Source organism: Bufo gargarizans, chromosome 6 (genome assembly GCF_014858855.1).
Source record: "Bufo gargarizans isolate SCDJY-AF-19 chromosome 6, ASM1485885v1, whole genome shotgun sequence".
Classification (NCBI taxonomy): Eukaryota; Metazoa; Chordata; class Amphibia; order Anura; family Bufonidae; genus Bufo; species Bufo gargarizans.
This window is the reverse complement of record NC_058085.1, coordinates 386,703,585-386,724,881: the sequence shown is the minus strand read 5'-3', so window position 1 is coordinate 386,724,881 and position 21,297 is coordinate 386,703,585. Positions and strand designations below refer to the sequence as shown.

The following is a 21,297-nucleotide window of genomic DNA, read 5'->3' as shown; positions in this document are numbered from 1 at the left end:
ATTGAGAAAAAGCTAAACGTCGCATCCGGCAATGCGCCGAAACGACGTTTAGCTTAAGGCCGGATCCGGATCAATGCCTTTCAATGGGCATTCATTCCGGATCCGGCCTTGCGGCAAGTGTTCCGGATTTTTGGCCGGAGCAAAAAGCGCAGCATGCTGCGCTATTTGCTGCGGCCAAAAAACGTTCCGTTCCGGAACGGAAGACATCCTGATGCATCCTGAAGGACGGACTGTCCATTCAGAATGCATTAGGATAATCCTGATCAGTATTCTTCCGGCATAGAGCCCCGACGACGGAACTCTATGCCGGAAGACTATAACGCAGGTGTGAAAGGGCCCTTAAAGGGGTCCTCTACTTCCCTACTTGTTAGGAGGATCCCTTGACAGTAAGTAGATCACGAGAAGCCCCACCCCCTGGAACCTCCAGCGATCGGCTGTGATCTGTAGGGAAACCTGGCAATAGGTGTTCAGTTTCCCTGCAGCGCCATCACAGGAGAAAATAAGCATTACACAGTGTCCATTCATTTTAATGGGCTGCCCGTGTAATACAGGACAGGACGGGTCCTCCAGAAAGAGGGGGATTCTTTATAACCGCTCTACATTTTTGCCGGATGCCATGGACATAGTCGAGTGCTTGTGCTTGGCTATGTCCAGCATTCCCATAGAGATGTATGGAGCGGCAGTGCACCTTTATGTGGGGGGTTCCTGCAGAGTAAGGGGTCAACATTTTCGAGACTGGTAGTCCCAGTTGGGGGTGGATTGGCCATAGACCTTAAAGGGAATTTTCCCGGTGGGCCGATGCCCAGGGGGCCGCCTGGGCCCTCCTCACAGCCGCCAGTGGAAGTTTTCGGGATGTATTTTGTGATGGACTGCGGTATTTGTCTCTGTTGAGGTGGTACAATGTGTCACTATATGGTATTGCTGGCCCTGCCTTCCATCAATTTGGACCCAACTACAAAGGGGTACTCTGGTTGTAACAAGTTATCCCCTGTCCACAGGCTAGGGAATAAACTATGAGATCGGTAGGGGGTCTGACCACTGGGAGTCCCAGGGGCGGACTGGAAATTAAAGTGGCCCTGGAAAAAAATACTAAAAGTAGCCCCTACTTTTAGTATTTTTTTCCAGGGCCACTTTAATTTCCCAGTCCGCCCCTGGGACTCCCAGTGGTCAGACCCCCTACCGATCTCATAGGTTATTCCCTAGCCTGTGGACAGGGGATAACTTGTTACAACCAGAGTACCCCTTTAAGTTCTGTTCCCATCAAAATATCCTCACAATGCATCCTCAAAGAGTTAAGTGGCACTTTCAGATCTATACATCAATGTGACTACCGCAGATAAACCACAACTGACCCATCCGGATATCACCGTGACTCATGCCGAATGACAAAATCTTCCCTCCTGCATTTGACAAGCTCAGCTCTACTACATCTGTGCCAAACCCTTATCAGACATTTGCTTAGGGAATGCACGTGGCCGTGTTCTCAGGGAAAATACACATGAAGTAACAAGGCAATGCACTCTGCCTATTAAGTGCAAATAAGTGAAATACCAGGGGGACCGATTACAAGGCAATTGACATTTCGGCCCCGATGAGAGATCCTTATCAAGATGAAGACGAGCCTCTGCTAAATGTCACCTGCAGTGGCGTCGTCCTCCCGATACATAAACTGATATTTGCATCTGAGATGTATGACAGGCAGCTGCGCAGGATGCTGTAATAACAGATATTTTACACACATTTTAAAAATGCTACATTTTGTATCCAACAGTGTATCTAGTTTCTTTCTATACTTACCTGCATCCATAAAGTAATGGCACAAAACAATGCCTAAGTACCGTAATACCTTCATACAGTATCCAAATATACTGCCATATATACCGTCATTGCTCAACATAGACTGCCATATTATGTGCAAAAAGGACAGTGATCCCATAATACTGCCACATACAGCCCACACAATACCACCATATAGTGCCAAATAAGACTGCCATACTATGTCTAAAAATGATACCCATACATTTATCAAATAATACTGCCACATACAACCCACAAAATACCACCATATAGTGCCCATATAATATGCAGACTAAATGATACTACTTTCACATGAGTTCCACTGTGTCATGTCCTGTAGAGAAGACAATGGAAATAAAACACCATTCTTATAGAACCGCCACAAACCAAGGCACGTTGTTTGTCGTATGCTTTAGATTTCACTATAGACTTTAGGCCTCATGCACACACACATGTATTTTCCGGTCTGCAGAACTTTGGACGACGTCCGTGTTGCATACGTTTTTTTTTCAGTAGGTCTGTGGTCTGTATTTTGCAGCCAAGTATAGGCCACGTTCTATCCCTATGTGGAACTAACATACAGATGCCCTCTCCTTTTGAAGATGCCATGTTGAAATCCAACAGCCCCTCCCTTCTTTTCTTCGACATTTGGCATCGAGGGACTAACGGGAAAGCCCTATACACATTAGATGGTCAGCCGATCTCTCTGAAATCGACGGGTTCGACTGATGTTAAAGAGGACCGGTCAGTTCTCCTGTCATATCTGTTTTAGTAACCCCCCATGTAAACCAATTCTGGAGCATCTATTCTTATGACTCTATGTTGTGCCATTCCTTTATTATTCCTGCTAGAAGTTATGAGTTTCCAGTAGTTTGCAGTGAAGGTCTATCTGCATGTTAGCAGTTGGGGGGTGTCCCAGCACTGATTGGATAGTGTCAGACTGTACAGGGACACCCCCCCCCCCAATTGGTAACACCCAGCTGGACCTTCATTCCAAACTGCTGGCAATTCATTCATAACTTCTAGCAGGAATAATAAAGGAGTGGAACAACATAGAGCCATAAGAATAGATGTTCCAGAATTGTTATTACTTGGGGAGTTACTAAAACATGTCAGGAGAGGTGAGGGTTCCTCTTCAATCTAATCTGTAAGGCGAGCGTTCTACTCGGCATGCTGGCTGTACGAGTAGTGAAATAGACCCGGGAAATTCTGATGGCTTCCATCACATGGTCGTACATGTCAGGACGCGGTTTCTACTCCGTGTGGTTACACGATGTATTGTCACTCTTATTCCAAGGCAGCAGGTAATGTACATGATGGCTAAACCCATAGGAGATGACAGGGAGATTTTCATGTCGGGGTAGGTGACAGATGACTGGAAGTGCCGCCTGTCAGTAAACTATGGGGCATGTAAGACATGACAAATAGCTTCTGCTTGTGTGCACTGTGACTCACGGACGTTCTTTGTCACCATCAGATGCACCTGCGCTGAAGGTTTTGAAGGCCCAACGTGTGCGGTGAACAGGGATGAATGCAAGTACAGCGATTGCGAGAACGGCGGCACCTGCGTAGATGGCACCAACACGTACACGTGCCAGTGCCAGCCGCTGTACACAGGTGAGTGTCTGTTCTGTGGCAGCTTATTTGTGGCACATATTATGCAGCTCTTCAGGCCCATAGCCAAAAGCAGAAATGATTACAGCAAAGCAAATAAAGAATAACCTGCTGTGCCCGATAGCGGCAGGCCGCAGCAACCTCCCCCGTACTGACCGCAGTGCACCGGCTGCGTCTGGTGTACGGCACTATACGGCGCTGGGCAGGTGAATACAAGCTATTGCTCTCTGTCATCAGTGAGGCTGTGGATCCTCTGTGGGATGACATAATATACTGTATACAGTGCTGACCTCATGGTGCCAGTTTTAGAAAGCCCTTATGCCCGGGCATAGAATAGGCCCCACTGTCTGCCTCGGTCGCACCTCCCTCCCGGGAATTTGGTTGCAAAGTGGACGGAGCTTACGTAAATATGCACCAAACTGAAAACCAACCCACCTTCCTGGTGATTTGGGGGCTGTTGGCATACATACATGATCTTGTTATCAACTTTCTTCTCCCCTGACCCAGCTTCCCTCTTGTTCTGTAGGAGAATACTGCGAACAGTTAATGGACTTCTGCTCTGCGGAGCTTAACCCTTGTCATCCCGATTCCAAATGCATCACAACTGCTGAGGGGCCCAAGTAAGTGATCAGTCTGTGGCACAAATATATAACATACAGAATATACCATGAATATATGGGGTCAGTGGCCTGAGGAAACGCGTTTCTGCGCGAAACGGCCGCCGCCGCTATGTGTGGACTATTTGCTATCCGCCCCCACTATCTCTGCTGATACCGTATTTGCATCCCGTATGAAATAAAGGATAATTTTTATTGAACTGCATGAGTGCCGCCTCCTTTACCTTCTATACCATGAATATATGACATATAGCATAGAACATGAATATACGGTATATCGTATAGCATATAAAAATATATAGTCTATAATCTGTAGCATAACATGAATATGTAACGTACCATGAATATATAATCTGTAGCATATTAAATGAATATACGGTATATCATATAGCACATAAAATATTATATAAAATTAATATATAACATAGCATATAACAAGTATAGATCACATATAACATGAATATATAACATATATAATCTGACTGCACACCGTTATATATACAAACAATAGAGCTAAGAAATGGGGGTCATTCTAGATAAAAGTGGTACAATACCGACTATAAATGAATATACATGAATAATGGAAGCTCTTAGCGCACATACGTGTCGGGCCCATCTACCAGGCGTCAAGGTGGCTTCCGCAGATGAGTCCCTAGCACTAAATATACTGCCTCACTTTGGACTTACCTAAGCCTCCAATATTCCGGGCAGTGTAGGAACCAGCTACAAACGTACTCTGCTCAGAAGTCCCAGGTAGATGGGCGTGTCCAGTCTAAAAGGTGTGCCACCCCCAACATATATATATATATATATATATATATATAATCTGACAATATATATTGTCAGAGATAACAAAATCCTACAAAAGGGTCCTATAAAACTAATATTACCGCAGACAACCCCTTTAATACCAGAGTCACGGGTATGTTTCCCAAGACCCCCAAGCAAACAGCTATATTTGCCAATGGAAGATCTCATGAATTTCTTATTTTCCCTGCAGCGCCCCTTACAGACAAAACGTAGTATTACATGTGGCTGCTTATTAGCGGCTCTCTCTTTTGGCTCATGGGGGGTCCTGAACTCACAGCCCCTTTAATCCAGCGTCACATAGAAGAGCATCTCACACATAACAGGCCATATGCAGAAGTGACGTACAGCAGGTATATAATACATACTGACCAACAAAACCCAAACACAGTGGCAGCAAAAAGATAGGTTGGAGTGCATCGGGTAAGTAGCCACCCGGACGTGGACTTCACTATAGCTTCACTTGGCGACACCTTCTTTGCTGCAATAATGGAGTAGAGCACTAATAACCTACCTGCCCGCCCACGGGAAGATGACCTACCTATCTCCTCTCCTAGATGTGAATGTGCACCGGGTTATGTCGGAGAGAACTGTAGCTTCAATTATGATGACTGCAAGGACCACCGCTGCCAGAACAATGCCCGGTGCGTGGATGAGGTGAACGGGTACTCCTGCCAGTGCACAGAGGGCTTCAGGTAAGAGGATAGCCATCCTCCACACTGTACACCGCCACGTTGTTAGTTGTGACATTCTGCTATATAACTATCACTTATCATGATTGCGGTAGTACAGATGCAGCAAGTCCAAAAGGAATGGCTGTGGCACACTGCGCACTTAAAGGGGTTGTCCGGCCTAGGAGCCGATAACATTTACCCAATCAAACAAAAAGACACCTGCGACCAGTCACTGGCATGAGTGGTCATATGTGCTAGAATGCTAGTGACAAGAGCGTCACAGAACCAAGCCACCTAAGGCCAGCGGAGATTGGAGGCCTCCGGGAATGGGACAGTGGCATGTTGAGTGGCAGCACTGCGGACATTGAATTTTTATTTTTTATTTTATTTTATTAGGGACAGGAGTTGTCAGCTCGTAGGATGGACAACCCCTTTAACATCCAGAGGATTGAGGGGTAGTATCTGATCTGTAGGTATATGAGCGCTGGGACTCCCACCAATCACAAGAACTGGAGTCCAAATTTCCTAAATGACTGAGTCAGTGGTCAAGCATGTGCACTGCCGAGCGCTGTACTGTATGGAGCAGTCCCGCTCAGAAGGCATAGAGCGGCAGTGCTCGTGCTCGACCGCTGCTCCATTCATTTAGGAGCTTAGGACTCCCGTTCTTGTGATTGGTGGGTGTCCCAGCAGTCGGATCCCCACCAGTCAGATCTTCTGGATGTTAAAAGGGGGTTGTCCAGCCTAGGAGGCGACAACCCGAATGGCCAGAACCTGTGCCCTATAATTCCTGGGAATTAGGCCTTATGTTTATATTTTGGGACACTCCTTTAAATTTGCAGGAGATTATATTCTTTTTTTTTAATTTATTTTTGTATACAACTTCCAGAAAGAAATCCTCTTTACAGAGGTCCCATGGAGAGATAGCGGTGGTCATGTGCACTGAGCAGCTGACCTGTGACATGCACAGATACGCAGTGCGGAAGCTGTATAGACACGTATGGGGGTATTTACCCAGCCCTGTATTACATGACTATTCTTGGCCAAAATCCCATCGACTGAAATCCTCTTAATAAAGCTTAGGAAGTGGAAAGTTAAAATCTCATTGTTGGTGTCATTGGCGGAATATGTCGGTATTAGCAGGCAACAGAGGACGTTAGCGATTATAAGCTGTAATATAAAGAAGACCAACAAATTGTGCTGTCCTAGTGCATTGTGGGTAGGGGGGGGGGTTCCTTCCAGTGATGTCACGTTCTGCCATTTATCCTATAACATTATCTGAGGTCAGGGAGTAACAGGAGGCTCTAAAAACACAGCAAGAAGGAACAAGTTCGGCTCTGCTACATCTTTAGGTGAACAGGTCTGCGCTTTAGCATATAAGACCCGTGCTGTGTGGCGCATAGATTACTCTGGTAATATATCATATTGCAATAACTTTACCTTCCCCCGTCTTTCTCAGCGGGCAGCTCTGTGAGATGCCGTCACAAGCGTCCACCCTGACAAACCCGTGTAAGCTGGCCGACTGTCAGAACGGAGCCAACTGCATAGACGTGGGCAGCAGCGCCGTGTGCCAGTGTCTTCCTGGCTTTGGAGGGAACAGGTGCGAGAAACTCTTGAGTGTGAATTTCGTGGATCGAGACACCTACCTGCAATTCACAGACCTACAGAACTGGCCCCGGGCAAACATCACTCTTCAGGTAGGTGTAAATAAGCCATTAATTGTGTATCAAACGCAGCGCGAAACGTCAGCTAATTAAAAACCTGCGCCCATCTGCTTGACAATGCTGAGCTGGTAACATGACAGTTTGCAAACACGTCTCTCCAAAAACAGATAAAATTCTGTCCTTGAACGCGGCAAAATGTAGAACGTGGAAAGTAAGGAAACAGAGTGATACAGTGTTACATCAATAATGGCGGTAACAAGCCTCTAATAACTAGAGATACACTAACAGCCCGCCAGCCTGGTTGGGAACTCCAGATTATTAGATACAGTTGCAACAAAAAGTATGTGAACACTTCGGAATGATATGGATTTCTGCACAAATTGGTCATAAAATGTGATCTGATCTTCATCTAAGTCACAACAATAGACAATCACAGTCTGCTTAACTAATAACACACAAAGAATTACATGTTACCATGTTTTTATTGAACACACCATGTAAACATTCACAGTGCAGGTGGAAAAAGTATGTGAACCCCTAGACTAATGACATCTCCAAGAGCTAATTGGAGTGAGGTGTCAGCCAACTGGAGTCCAATCAATGAGATGAGATTGGAGGTGTTGGTTACAGCTGCCCTGCCCTATAAAAAACACACACCAGTTCTGGGTTTGCTTTTCACAAGAAGCATTGCCTGATGTGAATGATGCCTCGCACAAAAGAGCTCTCAGAAGACCTGCGATTAAGAATTGTTGACTTGCATAAAGCTGGAAAGGGTTATAAAAGTATCTCCAAAAGCCTTGCTGTTCATCAGTCCACGGTAAGACAAATGTCTATAAATGGAGAAAGTTCAGCACTGCTGCTACTCTCCCTAGGAGTGGCCGTCCTGTAAAGATGACTGCAAGAGCACAGCGCAGACTGCTCAATGAGGTGAAGAAGAATCCTAGAGTGTCAGCTAAAGACTTACAAAAGTCTCTGGCATATGCTAACATCCCTGTTAGGCGAATCTACGATACGTAAAACACTAAACAAGAATGGATTTCATGGGAGGATACCACAGAGGAAGCCACTGCTGTCCCAAAAAAACATTGCTGCACAATTTACAGTTTGCACAAGAGCACCTGGATGTTCCACAGCAGTACTGGCAAAATATTCTGTGCACAGATGAAACCAAAGTTGAATTGTTTGGAAGAAACACACAACATTATGTGTGGAGAAAAAGAGGCACAGTACACCAACATCAAAACCTCATCCCAACTGTGAAGTATGGTGGTGGGGGCATCATGGTTTGGGGCTGCTTTGCTGCGTCAGGGCCTGGACGGATTGCTATCATCGAAGGAAAAATGAATTCCCAAGTTTATCAAGACATTTTGCAGGAGAACTTAAGGCCATCTGTCCACCAGCTGAAGCTCGACAGAAGATGGGTGTTGCAACAGGACAACAACCCAAAGCATAGAAGTAAATCAACAACAGAAGAAAATACGCCTTCTGGAGTGGCCCATTCAGAGTCCTGACCTCAACCCGATTGAGATGCTGCGGCAGGACCTCAAGAAAGCGATTCACACCAGACATCCCAAGAATATTACTGAACTGAAACTGTTCTGTAAAGAGGAATGGTCAAGAATTACTCCTGACCGTTGTGCACGTCTGATCTGCAACTACAGGAAACGTTTGGTTGAAGTTATTGCTGCCAAAGGAGGTTCAACCAGTTATTAAATCCAAGGGTTCACATACTTTTTCCACCTGCACTGTGAATGTTTACATGGTGTGTTCAATAAAAACATGGTAACATGTAATTCTTTGTGTGTTATTAGTTTAAGCAGACTGTGATTGTCTATTGTTGTGACTTAGATGAAGATCAGATCACATTTTATGACCAATTTGTGCAGAAATCCATATCATTCCAAAGGGTTCACATACTTTTTCTTGCAACTGTATTCTGGATTTCCGGACAGTCAGAGGACTTCCTGATTGGTTTTCCTTGCTTCTGGTGAAGTACCACGTCATGCCATAATCCTGGATTATCAGACTTTTTAAAACGAAATGATGGCGAATTAAAAGAATCTCACTGCACACTAGAAGTCCAGGTGTGACAGATTAGGAATATATTGAGGGTCATTTCTTAAGGAACTGGCAACTATTTTAGTCGTGTAGTCGCTAAGTCCCTTATTTGATCTGCTGTGCGACAGTATTTAGTCGCACAGCCATTTTTTTTTTTGCCGTGTTGGGCACTGGGATTTTGGCCCCAGAAAATTACTATTTCCTGGAGTAGTTTTTGCGCCAAGCACACAGACTTCTATAGATTCGCCTCGTCATAGATTATCCAAATCTTACGGCAGCATGGGGGAAATCTAAGACTGGCAAAAAAAAAAAAAACCGGTCTTAGTAAATGACCCCCATTTTGTATTGAAGACGCCTTTCCAAGTGAACACATGGAGCCAAGATAGGCAGGTGTGACACTTGTTTGGTGTGCGTGCTAATATTTCTTAAAGATGACCTCTCACTTCTCCTGACATGTCTGTTTTAGTAACTGCTTGCATTCCCCATGTAATAACAATTCTGCAGCAAGACCCAAGACTCTTGGGTCATTCCTCTATTATTCTTACTAGAAGATAATGAATAAAAGTACAGCTGGGTGTTACTAGCTGGGGCGTGTCCCTGCATATTCTGATAGCAGTCAGTGGACAATGTCAGACTGTGCAAGGACGCACAGCCCAAACGGGGAACACCCAGTTATACCTTGGTTCATAAACTTCTAGCAGGAATAATAGAGGGAATGCACAACATAGAGTTCTTTGAAAATAAATTGCATAGGGAATGCAAGTAGTTACTGAAGCAGACCCGCCAGTAAAGGTGACAGCTCCTCTTTAAGGTGTCACTGTGACAAACACCTGACTGTCGGAAAGAAGAGATGAAAATTCTTAAAGGACAAGGAGACCCTTAAGTGGGTTATTCATTTCTTATATATTTAATGAATATCCGCACGGACGGCAATCGGATCTCTTTCCATAATTCCCATAGGCTTCCATGTGATATTGTGTTCTTTACTGAGGCTGAGCCCCATTCACCTGATTTCTGCAATACCAGACGCAGCCCATGGACAAGAGTGGCGCTGTTTCTGGAGGTCTCAGATTTTAGGAACTGGAGTTATTCACTGTCCCCTTCTTATGTGCAGGTCTCAACGGCCGAAGACAACGGCATCCTCCTGTACAACGGCGATCGCGATCACATGGCTGTAGAGTTATATCAGGGCCACGTGAGAGTCAGCTATGACCCCGGAAGCTTCCCCAGCTCCGCCATCTATAGGTAAGAGCTAGAACTTTTATTCCTTACCACCGTTTTGGTCACATCTGGTATAGCGGCTTAGCCCCCTTCAGTTTGAATGAGACTGAGCTGCAATACCACACACAGCCTGTGGACAAGAGGGGTGCTGTTTCTAGAGAAGCGACCCCATGTTTTTCTAATCTCATACAACCCTTTTTAAAGCCAGCTCGCTTTCTTATACAGGATCACCAAGATTTTGGGGAAAGCAGAGTGTCAGCCTAACAAAAATTCTATTTTTTGACATTTTTGGGGGACATTTTCTGTATTGTTTGGGATATAAACCTAATCACAATAGATTCAGGCCGGGTCTTTGTTCCTCTTTATTCCCTATACGTAAAGAAGAGCCCCCCCCCCCTCCCGACAGGTCTGCAGATATTAAGTGACAATCTGCATGGATGGTTGACGACGACATGTAAATCATCCACCATTGAAGGCAATTTCCTCTACAAACGGACAAACAATTAGCAGAAATGTCCGCCACATGTGCGTCTCCTCCTGCAGCGCAGTAAATCAGGCGCGGGGAGGGGCAGACGGCTTTATTATAGGGGGCCTGCCGGGGATCGGTTAGTGATCCTGATACTGATACCATTGTTTCACGGAGGATTACTGGAGCTGGGCCGTCGGCAGATGGCATGGTGCCCCATATGGCGGCACTGTCACTCTCTAATGTAGAATTAGCAGGCCATTCTTAACGTTCCCCGGGGAGCCAGTACTGTGTGAATAGGAGGATAATGAGGGAGTATTCCTGACAATTCCTCTTCTCCAGCGCAGAGACTATCAATGACGGCCAGTTCCACACAGTGGAGTTAGTTACCTTTGACCAGATGGTTAATCTGTCGATAGACGGCGGCGCCCCGATGACCATGGACAACTTTGGGAAACATTACACTCTTAACAGCGAAGCTCCGCTGTATGTGGGAGGTAAGTAGGTGTATCTATGGTATGCAGAGTCATGCTGGTGCCACTCTATATAATTAAAGGGGAGCTCCACTTATGCTCGCAACCTCATCTCATGCCAGGAGGCGCCTACCTAGAAAGGTAAAGGCTTCCAATGTCATAAGGTTCCCTAGGCCCGCCTTCACAACACGACCACAGTCATAGCTGGAGGTACCCTTCAAAGACGTGTACTTACCCTATAGATACTTCATGCTTTTTCCAGACATAAGCTCTGGGGCTCAGGATCGGTTGTCAGTATCTGATCGGTGGGGGTTAGACGCCCAGGACCCCCACTGATCAACTGTTTGAGGATACTCCTTACAACTTACCAAGCACAGCGCCGTCCATTGTATAGTGGCTGTGCTTGGTATTGCAGCTCAGCCCCATTCACTTGAATGGGGCTGAGCTGCGCCTAGGCCACGTGACCGATGAACGTGACGTCATATGGCCTAGGGACAGTTGCAAGAAGGCCTCAGCACTCTCAGAAGTAAGCGTCCTTCTCAAACAGCTGATAGGTGGTGGTCCCAGGTGTCGGACTCTCACCGATCGGATACTGATGACGTATCCAGAGAATAGGTCATCAGTATAAAAAAAAGTCAGAAAAACCTTTAAAAAGGAGTTGTCACCTCTACTGACATGTCTGTTTTAATAACTACCTGCATTTACCAATTCTAGAGCTTCTGTCCTTATGGCTGTATGTTGTGCCATTCCTCTAGTATTCCTACTAGAAGTTTATGACCAAATTGCCAGCTCTGCAGTAAAGGTCCAACTGGGTGTTACCAGTTGGAGGGGTTTTCCCTGCACAATCTGACATTATCCAATCAGAATCAGTGCTGTCAGTGTCAGACTGTGCAGGGACATCCCCCCCAACTGGTAGCACCCATCTGGACCTTTGCAAGCAGATACTAGTACAGACATGTTAGGTGAGGGGACGGGTCCTCTTTAAAGGAACAGAACCAGAAAAAACAGATACAGTGGGGGAGTTTTCCTGGATTTTTATATTGATGGCCTATCCTCAGGATAAACCGTCAATATCTGATCATCGGGGATCAATACCCTGATCAGCTGGTCTGGCACCAGAGCTCCACAGCTCCACCCATTGTGTAATGGACGAGGCTAGTAACTACAGCGCTGCTCCCATTCCCAGTAACCATCTTGTCTTGTAAACTTAAAGGGGTTGTCCAAGATTTTGATATTGGTCATCAGTATTAGATAGGCGGGGGTCCAACTCCTGGCACCCCCGCTGACCAGTTCCTTGACAGCGGCCCTTCTTAGGCCAGTGACGTCATGTTCATCGATCAGTGGCCTAGGCACAGCTCAGTCCCATTCAAATGCATAGGACTGAGCTGCAATACCAAGCACAGCCACTATACAATGTACGGCACTGTGATTGGTCAAGGAGGCCGTGACTCTCACGACCGCTCAGACAGCTGATTGGCGGGGTCCTGGGTGTCGGACCCCCACCGATCAGATACTGATGATCTATCCTGAGCATAGGTCACCAATTTTAAAATCTCAGAAAACCCATTTAATATTTATAAATAGGCAAACGAAATTCATACCAAAAACGCCCACGGCCCCGCCCCCACAGTAATCATTAATCGAGGAACTAACTGAACGTCTAAATCAATTCTGTCCCAGGCATGCCAGTGGACGTCAACTCCGCTGCTTTCAGACTATGGCAGATTCTTAATGGGACCAGTTTCCACGGCTGCATCCGAAACCTGTATATTAACAACGAGCTTCAAGACTTCACCAAGACGCAGATGAAGCCCGGAGTCGTGCCAGGGTGTGAACCGTGCAAAAAGCTCTTCTGTCTCCATGGCATATGTCAGCCCAACACTGTCAATGGACCGGTCTGCCACTGCGAGACGGGGTGGACGGGCCCGCACTGCGACCAGCAGATCAGCAACCCCTGCATCGGCCATAAGTAAGTACGAAGCCCACGCCGAACGGCAGCTAACCTAGCCGTCACTTCCTCTCAACCACAAAAATGTGAACAGAGATCTGACCTACGGAGAGAGACATTGCTGGGTCACAGATTTCAGGACCATAAGAGGAATTGGGCTGATATGATCCATGTGTGGATACCTAGCAGGAGGAAGCAATTTTCCGATGGGATTCCTCCGGCGCTCCAGATGTGGGGAAACTAACAACTTCCAGCGTGCAAACTTGCTAGACTGTTCTTTGAAATCCCCCAGAACTGAATGGAGCATGATGAGAGTTGTAGTTTCGCAACAGCTGGAGTGCCGGAGGTTGCTGACTCCTGTTCTAGACGTTTCGAGGCATCAAAGTCTCTACCACCTGTTTCATATCAGGGAATAGAGCAGCGATTTTAGTAAATGTGCTCCGTGTGCCCAATAATGACATATGGATGTATGCATGCAGACTCCCAACAGTACAACTTTTTACACAGGATATTTGCAAAAGTGAGATATGAAGACTGGTATATGACGAAACGGCGTGTGGATGAAGAGTGCTGCTGTGCACCATGTTCCCTAGTTTGTTGCATGCCCGTTAATGCATGTGACCCAGACTATTAAAAATGGCTGGGCAACACCTGGCATGGTGCACTTCCAAAATGAAGTGTCCCACCCACCTTCACTCTTGGACCCCCTAGGACATGAGTCTGTGGGGCCGCACTATAGCTATACAAACCCTGTCCACTTTATATGCCGTCATACGCTGTGCACTAATGTTACCCAACGTCACCTTTACATTGGGATGATTTTGTACTGCAATGTTCCAGCTGTTGCAAACCGACATGTCCCATCATGCCCGGCAGGGTTCAGAAACCTTCGGCGCTCCAGCTGTGGTGAAACTACGACTCCCAGCATGCACACTTGCTTGGCTGTTCTCAGAAATCTCATAGAAGTGAATGGAACATGCTGGGAGTTGTAGTTTCACCACAACTGGAGTGCCGGATGAAGGAATGCGTGGCATCGCAAGAGCTGGAGGGCCACAGGTTGGAGATCACTGTTCTACTAGAAGTCATAGTCTACGTTGTGGAAAGGCGTCTCCAGGCGATGGAAATCTGGGCAGGTAAATTACAGTTACACATGGCAAATAGGACAGGACAGAATGTAGCATACAATATATATTTTTCAAATATTTATTCTGATGGCTTAGCAATACAGGGGGTAAATACCGCTTATTACAAGCCGCTTAGACAGTATGTTTCTCCTCAGGTGTGTTCATGGGACCTGCATGCCCCTGGATTCTGTGACCTACAGTTGCCTGTGCCAGGACGGGTATAAGGGTGCCCTCTGCAATCAGCAAGGAGGAGAGCTGTATAATCCATGCATGAACCTGCAGTGCCAGCACGGGCGCTGCCAGATCTCGGACATGGGGGAAGCGTACTGCGAGTGCGACAACGGCTACGTGGGTGACGTCTGTGATCAAGGTAGGTTCTCCTAACGCCACGTAATTTCCACTGCAATGAGGGACCCACACCTTAACCCTAAGTTCACACCTGAGCGTTTTACAGCGCGTTCAAACGCGCTGTAAAACGCTCAACACATGAAAACCAATGCTTCCCTATGGGAATGGTTCTCACCTGGGCGTTTTACAGCGCGTACGATCGCGCTGTAAAACGCCTGACGCATAATCAAGTTCTTGAGCTTCTTTGGGGCGTTTTGACGCGCGTTTGTGGCCATAGGACACTGCAGTCAATGACACAAACGCGCGTCAAATGCGCGTTTACTATTACAAAAAACGCGCATAAAAACGCGCGACAAAAACGCGCGTAAAACGCGCGTTTGAGAAACGCTCAGGTGTGAAAGCAGGGTAAGGCCGAGTTCACACGAGCGTGACAGATTAGGTCCGGATGCGTTCAGGGTGCGTTCAGTTAAACTCGCACCATTTTGCAAGCAAGTTCAGTCAGTTTTGTCTGCAATTGCGTTTAGTTGTTCAGTTTTTTCCGCTCGGGTGCAATGCGTTTTGATGCGTTTTTCACGCGCGTGATAAAAAACTGAAGGTTTACAAACAACATCTCCTAGCAACCATCAGTGAAAAACGCATCGCACCCGCACTTGCTTGCAGATGCAATGCGTTATTAACGCAGCCCCATTCACTTCTATGGGGCCAGGGCTGCGTGAAAAACGCAGAATATAGAACATGCTGCGATTTTAAAGCATTGCAGAAGTGATGCGTGAAAAAAAACGCTCATGTACACAGCCCCATTGAAATGAATGGGTCAGGATTCAGTGCGGGTGCAATGCGTTCACCTACTGCATTGCACCCGCGCGGAAATCTCGCCCGTGTGAACGCAGCCTAAAGGGAACCTGTCACCAGTTTTATGGTGTCCTAACTAAGGGCAACATAAATAAGTGACTGATTCTCTTAGCAAAATGCTGGGTCACTTTCTTTAATTGACCCAGTCAATCTGCCAACATCTTGTATTGAAAAGCTCCAGCTCATAATGATGAGTCCTGAATATTCATGAGCTACTGACTCTTCCCGCCCACCTGCTGCTGATTGACAGTTATTTTCCATATGAATCAGCAGCAGGTGGGCAGGGGAGTGGCTAAAGCTCTGAATTAAAAAAACGCTGGACTCACTGACATCAAGCTGGACTCAAATCAGCTCATTAGCATGTGGCATCTTTGTGTTTATATTATGAGGTAACCATCTGTCACACCAGTAAGTGAATACATCTAAGGCACTTTTTAGTAGTTAATGATTGTATATAATTAGTTAGATTATAATCAAATATCAACATGACAGGTTCCCTTTAACGAACACTCACAATTTCATTGTGTCATCCCGTTCACACAGAGTCAGAATGCAGAGGCGAGCCCGTCCGCGATTACTACCAAGTGCAGAGGGGATACTCCATATGCCAAACCACGCGTACAGCATCGTGGGTGGAATGCCGGGGATCCTGCAATAACCAGGGCTGCTGCACGGGATTACGCATGAAGCGCAGGAAGTACACGTTCGAGTGCAGCGACGGCTCATCTTTCGTGGAAGACGTAGAGAAGCCAATAAAGTGCGGCTGTTCCCAGTGTATGTAGGATCTCAATGGACTGGATCGTCGTAGATCATACCACACCGGATTGAAAAAAAATAATAATTACAAAAAAAAAAAAAAAAAGCGGACAATACATTCTGTAAAACTGGACTCTGCTTCCCTTTCGGATGTGTGAACATCTTAATGTCTGTGGCATTCAGTTCTATGTATAAACAGTACCATGGAGACACACACACATGCTGACTGGCTGTATAGTGCTGTAATCTTTGGGAGAGGTATAGAGAAGGTATATGTGTAGAGGGTAAATGTGTAGATAGAGAATTTTTTAAGAAAAAAAAACCCAAAATGTATTTATACACCATGTGGATAGATTTACACGGAGTGCGAAGGAAGCTTTATGTCTATTTGGTTCTGGTTCTTGGCGTTTAGATAACTTTTTGGTTACTTTTGTTTCTTTTTGTAACCATTGTGACAGTATTGCATTTTTTATTTTTTTTTGTATAGCGCGGAATGTTCTACAAATATACTTTCCGATTCTTTAACTTCTCCTAGGAAGAGGTAACGGTAACAAGAAAGAGTAAGGGGATCATCGCATCATTTTCATAAAGCACTTTCTTTTGTCTGTGAAATACAACCGATTAATGTGTTTTTTATACAGATTTAGATTTTCTTCTTACATGGCAGGAGGGAAAATGTAACGTAGGTCCCCAAAAGTTTTTTTATTTTTATTTTTTATTTTGTAAGCCACATTGAGGTGATGATAGCCAGAAAATATATATATATTTTTTTTTTTCAGTGGAAGGTCTATATGAAATAATGGTCCAGAAAAAGAGTATTTTTGTTTTCTTTAGAAGCAGCGCCACTGTTGGCCAGTGGTTGCGTCTGGAATTGCACCTCAGCCTTAGGAACTTGAAGATGGCAGTATAGGACACATCTCCTCAACAATGGTGGCACTGTTTCTCAAAGAAAAAAAAAAGCCCTTTTTTTTCATGGACCACCTAAAGAGGTTCTCCAGGTCTTAAATATTGATGACCAATCCTCAGGATCAGTCAATAGAATGAAATCAGTGGGGCTCTGACTCCCAACACCCCTGCGATCAGCAGTTTGAAGCGCTGCAGACTTTTAGGGCTCATTCAGATAAGCGTATGAATGAGTCCGCATCCGTTCCACAATTTTACGGAATGGGTGAATTCCAATGGGGCCACAAAAGATGCGTGTGCGGCTCCACGGAACAGATAGAGCTTATCCTATTCTTGTCGGCAATCGCGGACAAGAATGGGCATTTTCTATTATGGTTGCAGTAATGTGCGGTCCTCAAATTCCGGAGCACACACTGCCGGTATCCGTGTTTTACGGATCCGCAAGGCACTACAGCAGTCTGGGCCCTTAATTGTATGTGAAGCACAGCGCCATACATTCTTTAGTGGCTGTGCTTGGTATTGCAGCCCATTCACTTGAATGGGACAGAGTTGCAGAAAGGCCATGTGACCGATGGATGTGACGTCACAGGCCGAGGGAAAAAAAAAACAGGCACCGTGGCCCCTTTAAAAGCTGACTGGTGAGAGTGCTGGGAGTCAGACCACAATAAATCTGATATTGAAGACTTATCCTGAACATAGGTCATCAGTATTTAAGTTCTGGACAACCCCTTTAACAAACTAAACATAAAACCTCAGAATCTGCTACTGCTCAATTTCAACTAATTGCTCCCATTTATAAAAGGCGGTCATGCATTTAATGCAATGGGTGACCCTCAAAGTGTAGACCTGTTCATTAAAGTAATATATCAGTATGTTCATACTATACTAAGCCTGATGTCCAAATGCTTGTGTAATAGCCACTAGTGTAGTGCTAACAGTGACGTCTGATGAACCTGGGGCCACACAGTGTGCAAGGTAACCCCTCCCGGGATTCGGCCATAAGTCTAGAGAGGGAAGGACAATAAAGAACAAGCATTTATCAACCCAACGTCATGGACCTGGTTCTCTCTATGTGAAGCTACAAACAGCATACAGGATCCGTTCTCCATGTCATTCGTCCGACACATTGTCCCCCGACTTCCCCATCAAAGTTAATGGGGAAAAGTGCGACATAAACAGTGGTTCTCCACCATTTATATGAACAGGTGTATTAACAATGCCATTTACTAACACACAAGGTCTGACTGCAGCAGTAAAATACCACAGTGACCAGAACGTGGTAAAACAGCAAGATATGAACTTGACTTCATGCTTTCTGCCAAATGACAATTTGTATGTGGATTTCACAGTAGCTTTTCCCGGAGTATTTCAAGCAGATCACACGATCCAAATAGCTCATAATAAATTATAGTCTGTAACCCATGACTGTATATCAGCGTGAACTATATTAAAGTGGATGTTTTTCCTGTTATATATGGTTATAATCTGTAGAAAAAGTTGAGTAAATTGTACATACATTACATTATTTATCCTATGCTGATCTTGAGTTACATCCTGTATTATACTCCAGAGCTGCATTCACTATTCTGCAACTGAAGTTTCTGTGTGCGTACATTACATTACTTATCCTGTATTGTACTCCAGAGCTGCACTCACTATTCTGCTGGTGCAGTCACTGTGTACATACATTACTTATCCTGTACTGATGCTGAGTTACATCTTATACTCCAGAGCTGCACTCACTATTCTGCTGGTGCAGTCACTGTGTACATACATTACTTATCCTGTACTGATGCTGAGTTACATCTTATACTCCAGAGCTGCACTCACTTTTCTGCTGGTGCAGTCACTGTGTACATACATTACATTACCTTTCCTGTACTGATCATGAGTTACATCCTGTATTATACTCCAGAGCTGCACTCACTATTCTGCTGGTAGTCACTGTGTAAATACATTACATTTCTTATCCTGTACAGATACTGAGTTACATCTTATACTCCAGAGCTGCACTCACTATTCTGCTGGTGCAGTCACTGTGTACATACATTACATTACCTTTCCTGTACTGATCATGAGTTACATCCTGTATTATACTCCAGAGCTGCACTCACTATTCTGCTGGTAGTCACTGTGTAAATACATTACATTTCTTATCCTGTACAGATACTGAGTTACATCTTATACTCCAGAGCTGCACTCACTATTCTGCTGGTGCAGTCACTGTGTACATACATTACATTACCTTTCCTGTACTGATCATGAGTTACATCCTGTATTATACTCCAGAGCTGCACTCACTATTCTGCTGGTAGTCACTGTGTAAATACATTACATTTCTTATCCTGTACAGATACTGAGTTACATCTTATACTCCAGAGCTGCACTCACTATTCTGCTGGTGCAGTCACTGTGTACATACATTACATTACTTATCCTGTACTGATCCTGAGTTACATCCTGTATTATACTCCAGAGCTGCACTCACTATTCTGCTGGTGCAGTCACTGTGTACATACATTACTTATCCTGTACTGATGCTGAGTTACATCTTATACTCCAGAGCTGCACTCACTATTCTGCTGGTAGTCACTGTGTAAATACATTACATTTCTTATCCTGTACAGATACTGAGTTACATCTTATACTTCAGAGCTGCACTCACTATTCTGCTGGTGCAGTCACTGTGTACATACATTACATTACTTATCCTGTACTGATGCGGAGTTGCATCCTGTATTATACTCCAGAGCTGCACTCGCTATTCTGCTGGTGCAGTCACTGTGTACATACATTACTTATCCTGTACTGATCCTGAGTTACATCCTGTATTATACTCCAGAGCTGCACTCACTATTCTGCTGGTGCAGTCACTGTGTACATACATTACTTATCCTGTACTGATGCTGAGTTACATCTTATACTCCAGAGCTGCACTCACTATTCTGCTGGTAGTCACTGTGTAAATACATTACATTTCTTATCCTGTACAGATACTGAGTTACATCTTATACTTCAGAGCTGCACTCACTATTCTGCTGGTGCAGTCACTGTGTACATACATTACATTACTTATCCTGTACTGATGCGGAGTTGCATCCTGTATTATACTCCAGAGCTGCACTCGCTATTCTGCTGGTGCAGTCACTGTGTACATACATTACATTACTTATCCTGTACTGATGCGGAGTTGCATCCTGTATTATACTCCAGAGCTGCACTCACTATTCTACTTGTGGAATCACTGTGTACATACATTAGTTTACCTATATTATACTCTATGTACATTCTGCTGGAAACTCCATATATATAATTCTACATGTAATGATAAAACGGGTATATCTGTCACTGACCCTCCTTATACCATATAGCACATCCTTAATGAAGGTCAAAATCAGAACTGCAGTTGTGATTACAGCAGTTTGTAGGAGTGCACAGTACTTACAGGGGCGAGTGGCTAATAGGAACTAGCAGGTTTGAAGAAACAGTGACCGTGACTGGGGTGCAGCTCCGCTGTGTCTGTAACATGACAGACCGTTGACCTCCCAAGTTTTAAAAATAGCTCTGTAAACAAATAGAAAAAATGTAAAATAAGTCGAAATCACTTCCAAACAGTAAAAACCCACTGAGTTTAATGATGAAATTCTGTCCATTTGCATCCACCACTAGGGGGAGTTTATGAGCTCACTGCATGCGGTTTTATCATGGGGTTCAATACTAGAGATGAGCGAATTTGCTCTTATGAAATTCGTTCACACTTTGGTGGTAAAAGGTGAATTGCTTTATGGATTCCATTACCACGGACCATAACGCAATTCTATGACAAAACGCCTTTAGAGGCATTCCGTTATTCATTCCGTCATAATAGAAGCCTATGGGCTGCTAAACGGGGACTCCTCTCCTGATCCTGAGTCCTCTCCTGACCCTGAGTCCTCTCCTGCATAACGGAAATGGGACGGATCCGTCTTGCAGCCCATA

General features: G+C 45.0%; 1 protein-coding gene across 1 annotated transcript in view; it reads left to right on the top strand.

Moving 5' to 3' along the window:
- The window catches only part of SLIT1 (slit guidance ligand 1), a 298,983-nt gene extending 280,124 nt beyond the window's left edge, over positions 1-18,859 (top strand). The window contains exons 29-37 of the mRNA XM_044296791.1: positions 3,275-3,414; positions 3,938-4,031; positions 5,393-5,530; positions 6,966-7,203; positions 10,343-10,473; positions 11,258-11,412; positions 13,069-13,357; positions 14,616-14,830; positions 16,204-18,859. Of these exons, the coding sequence (XP_044152726.1) occupies positions 3,275-3,414; positions 3,938-4,031; positions 5,393-5,530; positions 6,966-7,203; positions 10,343-10,473; positions 11,258-11,412; positions 13,069-13,357; positions 14,616-14,830; positions 16,204-16,442 (1,639 nt within the window). The 3' untranslated portion in view covers positions 16,443-18,859. The remainder of the gene's footprint in view (positions 1-3,274; positions 3,415-3,937; positions 4,032-5,392; positions 5,531-6,965; positions 7,204-10,342; positions 10,474-11,257; positions 11,413-13,068; positions 13,358-14,615; positions 14,831-16,203) is intronic.
- The last annotated feature ends 2,438 nt before the right edge of the window (positions 18,860-21,297 follow it).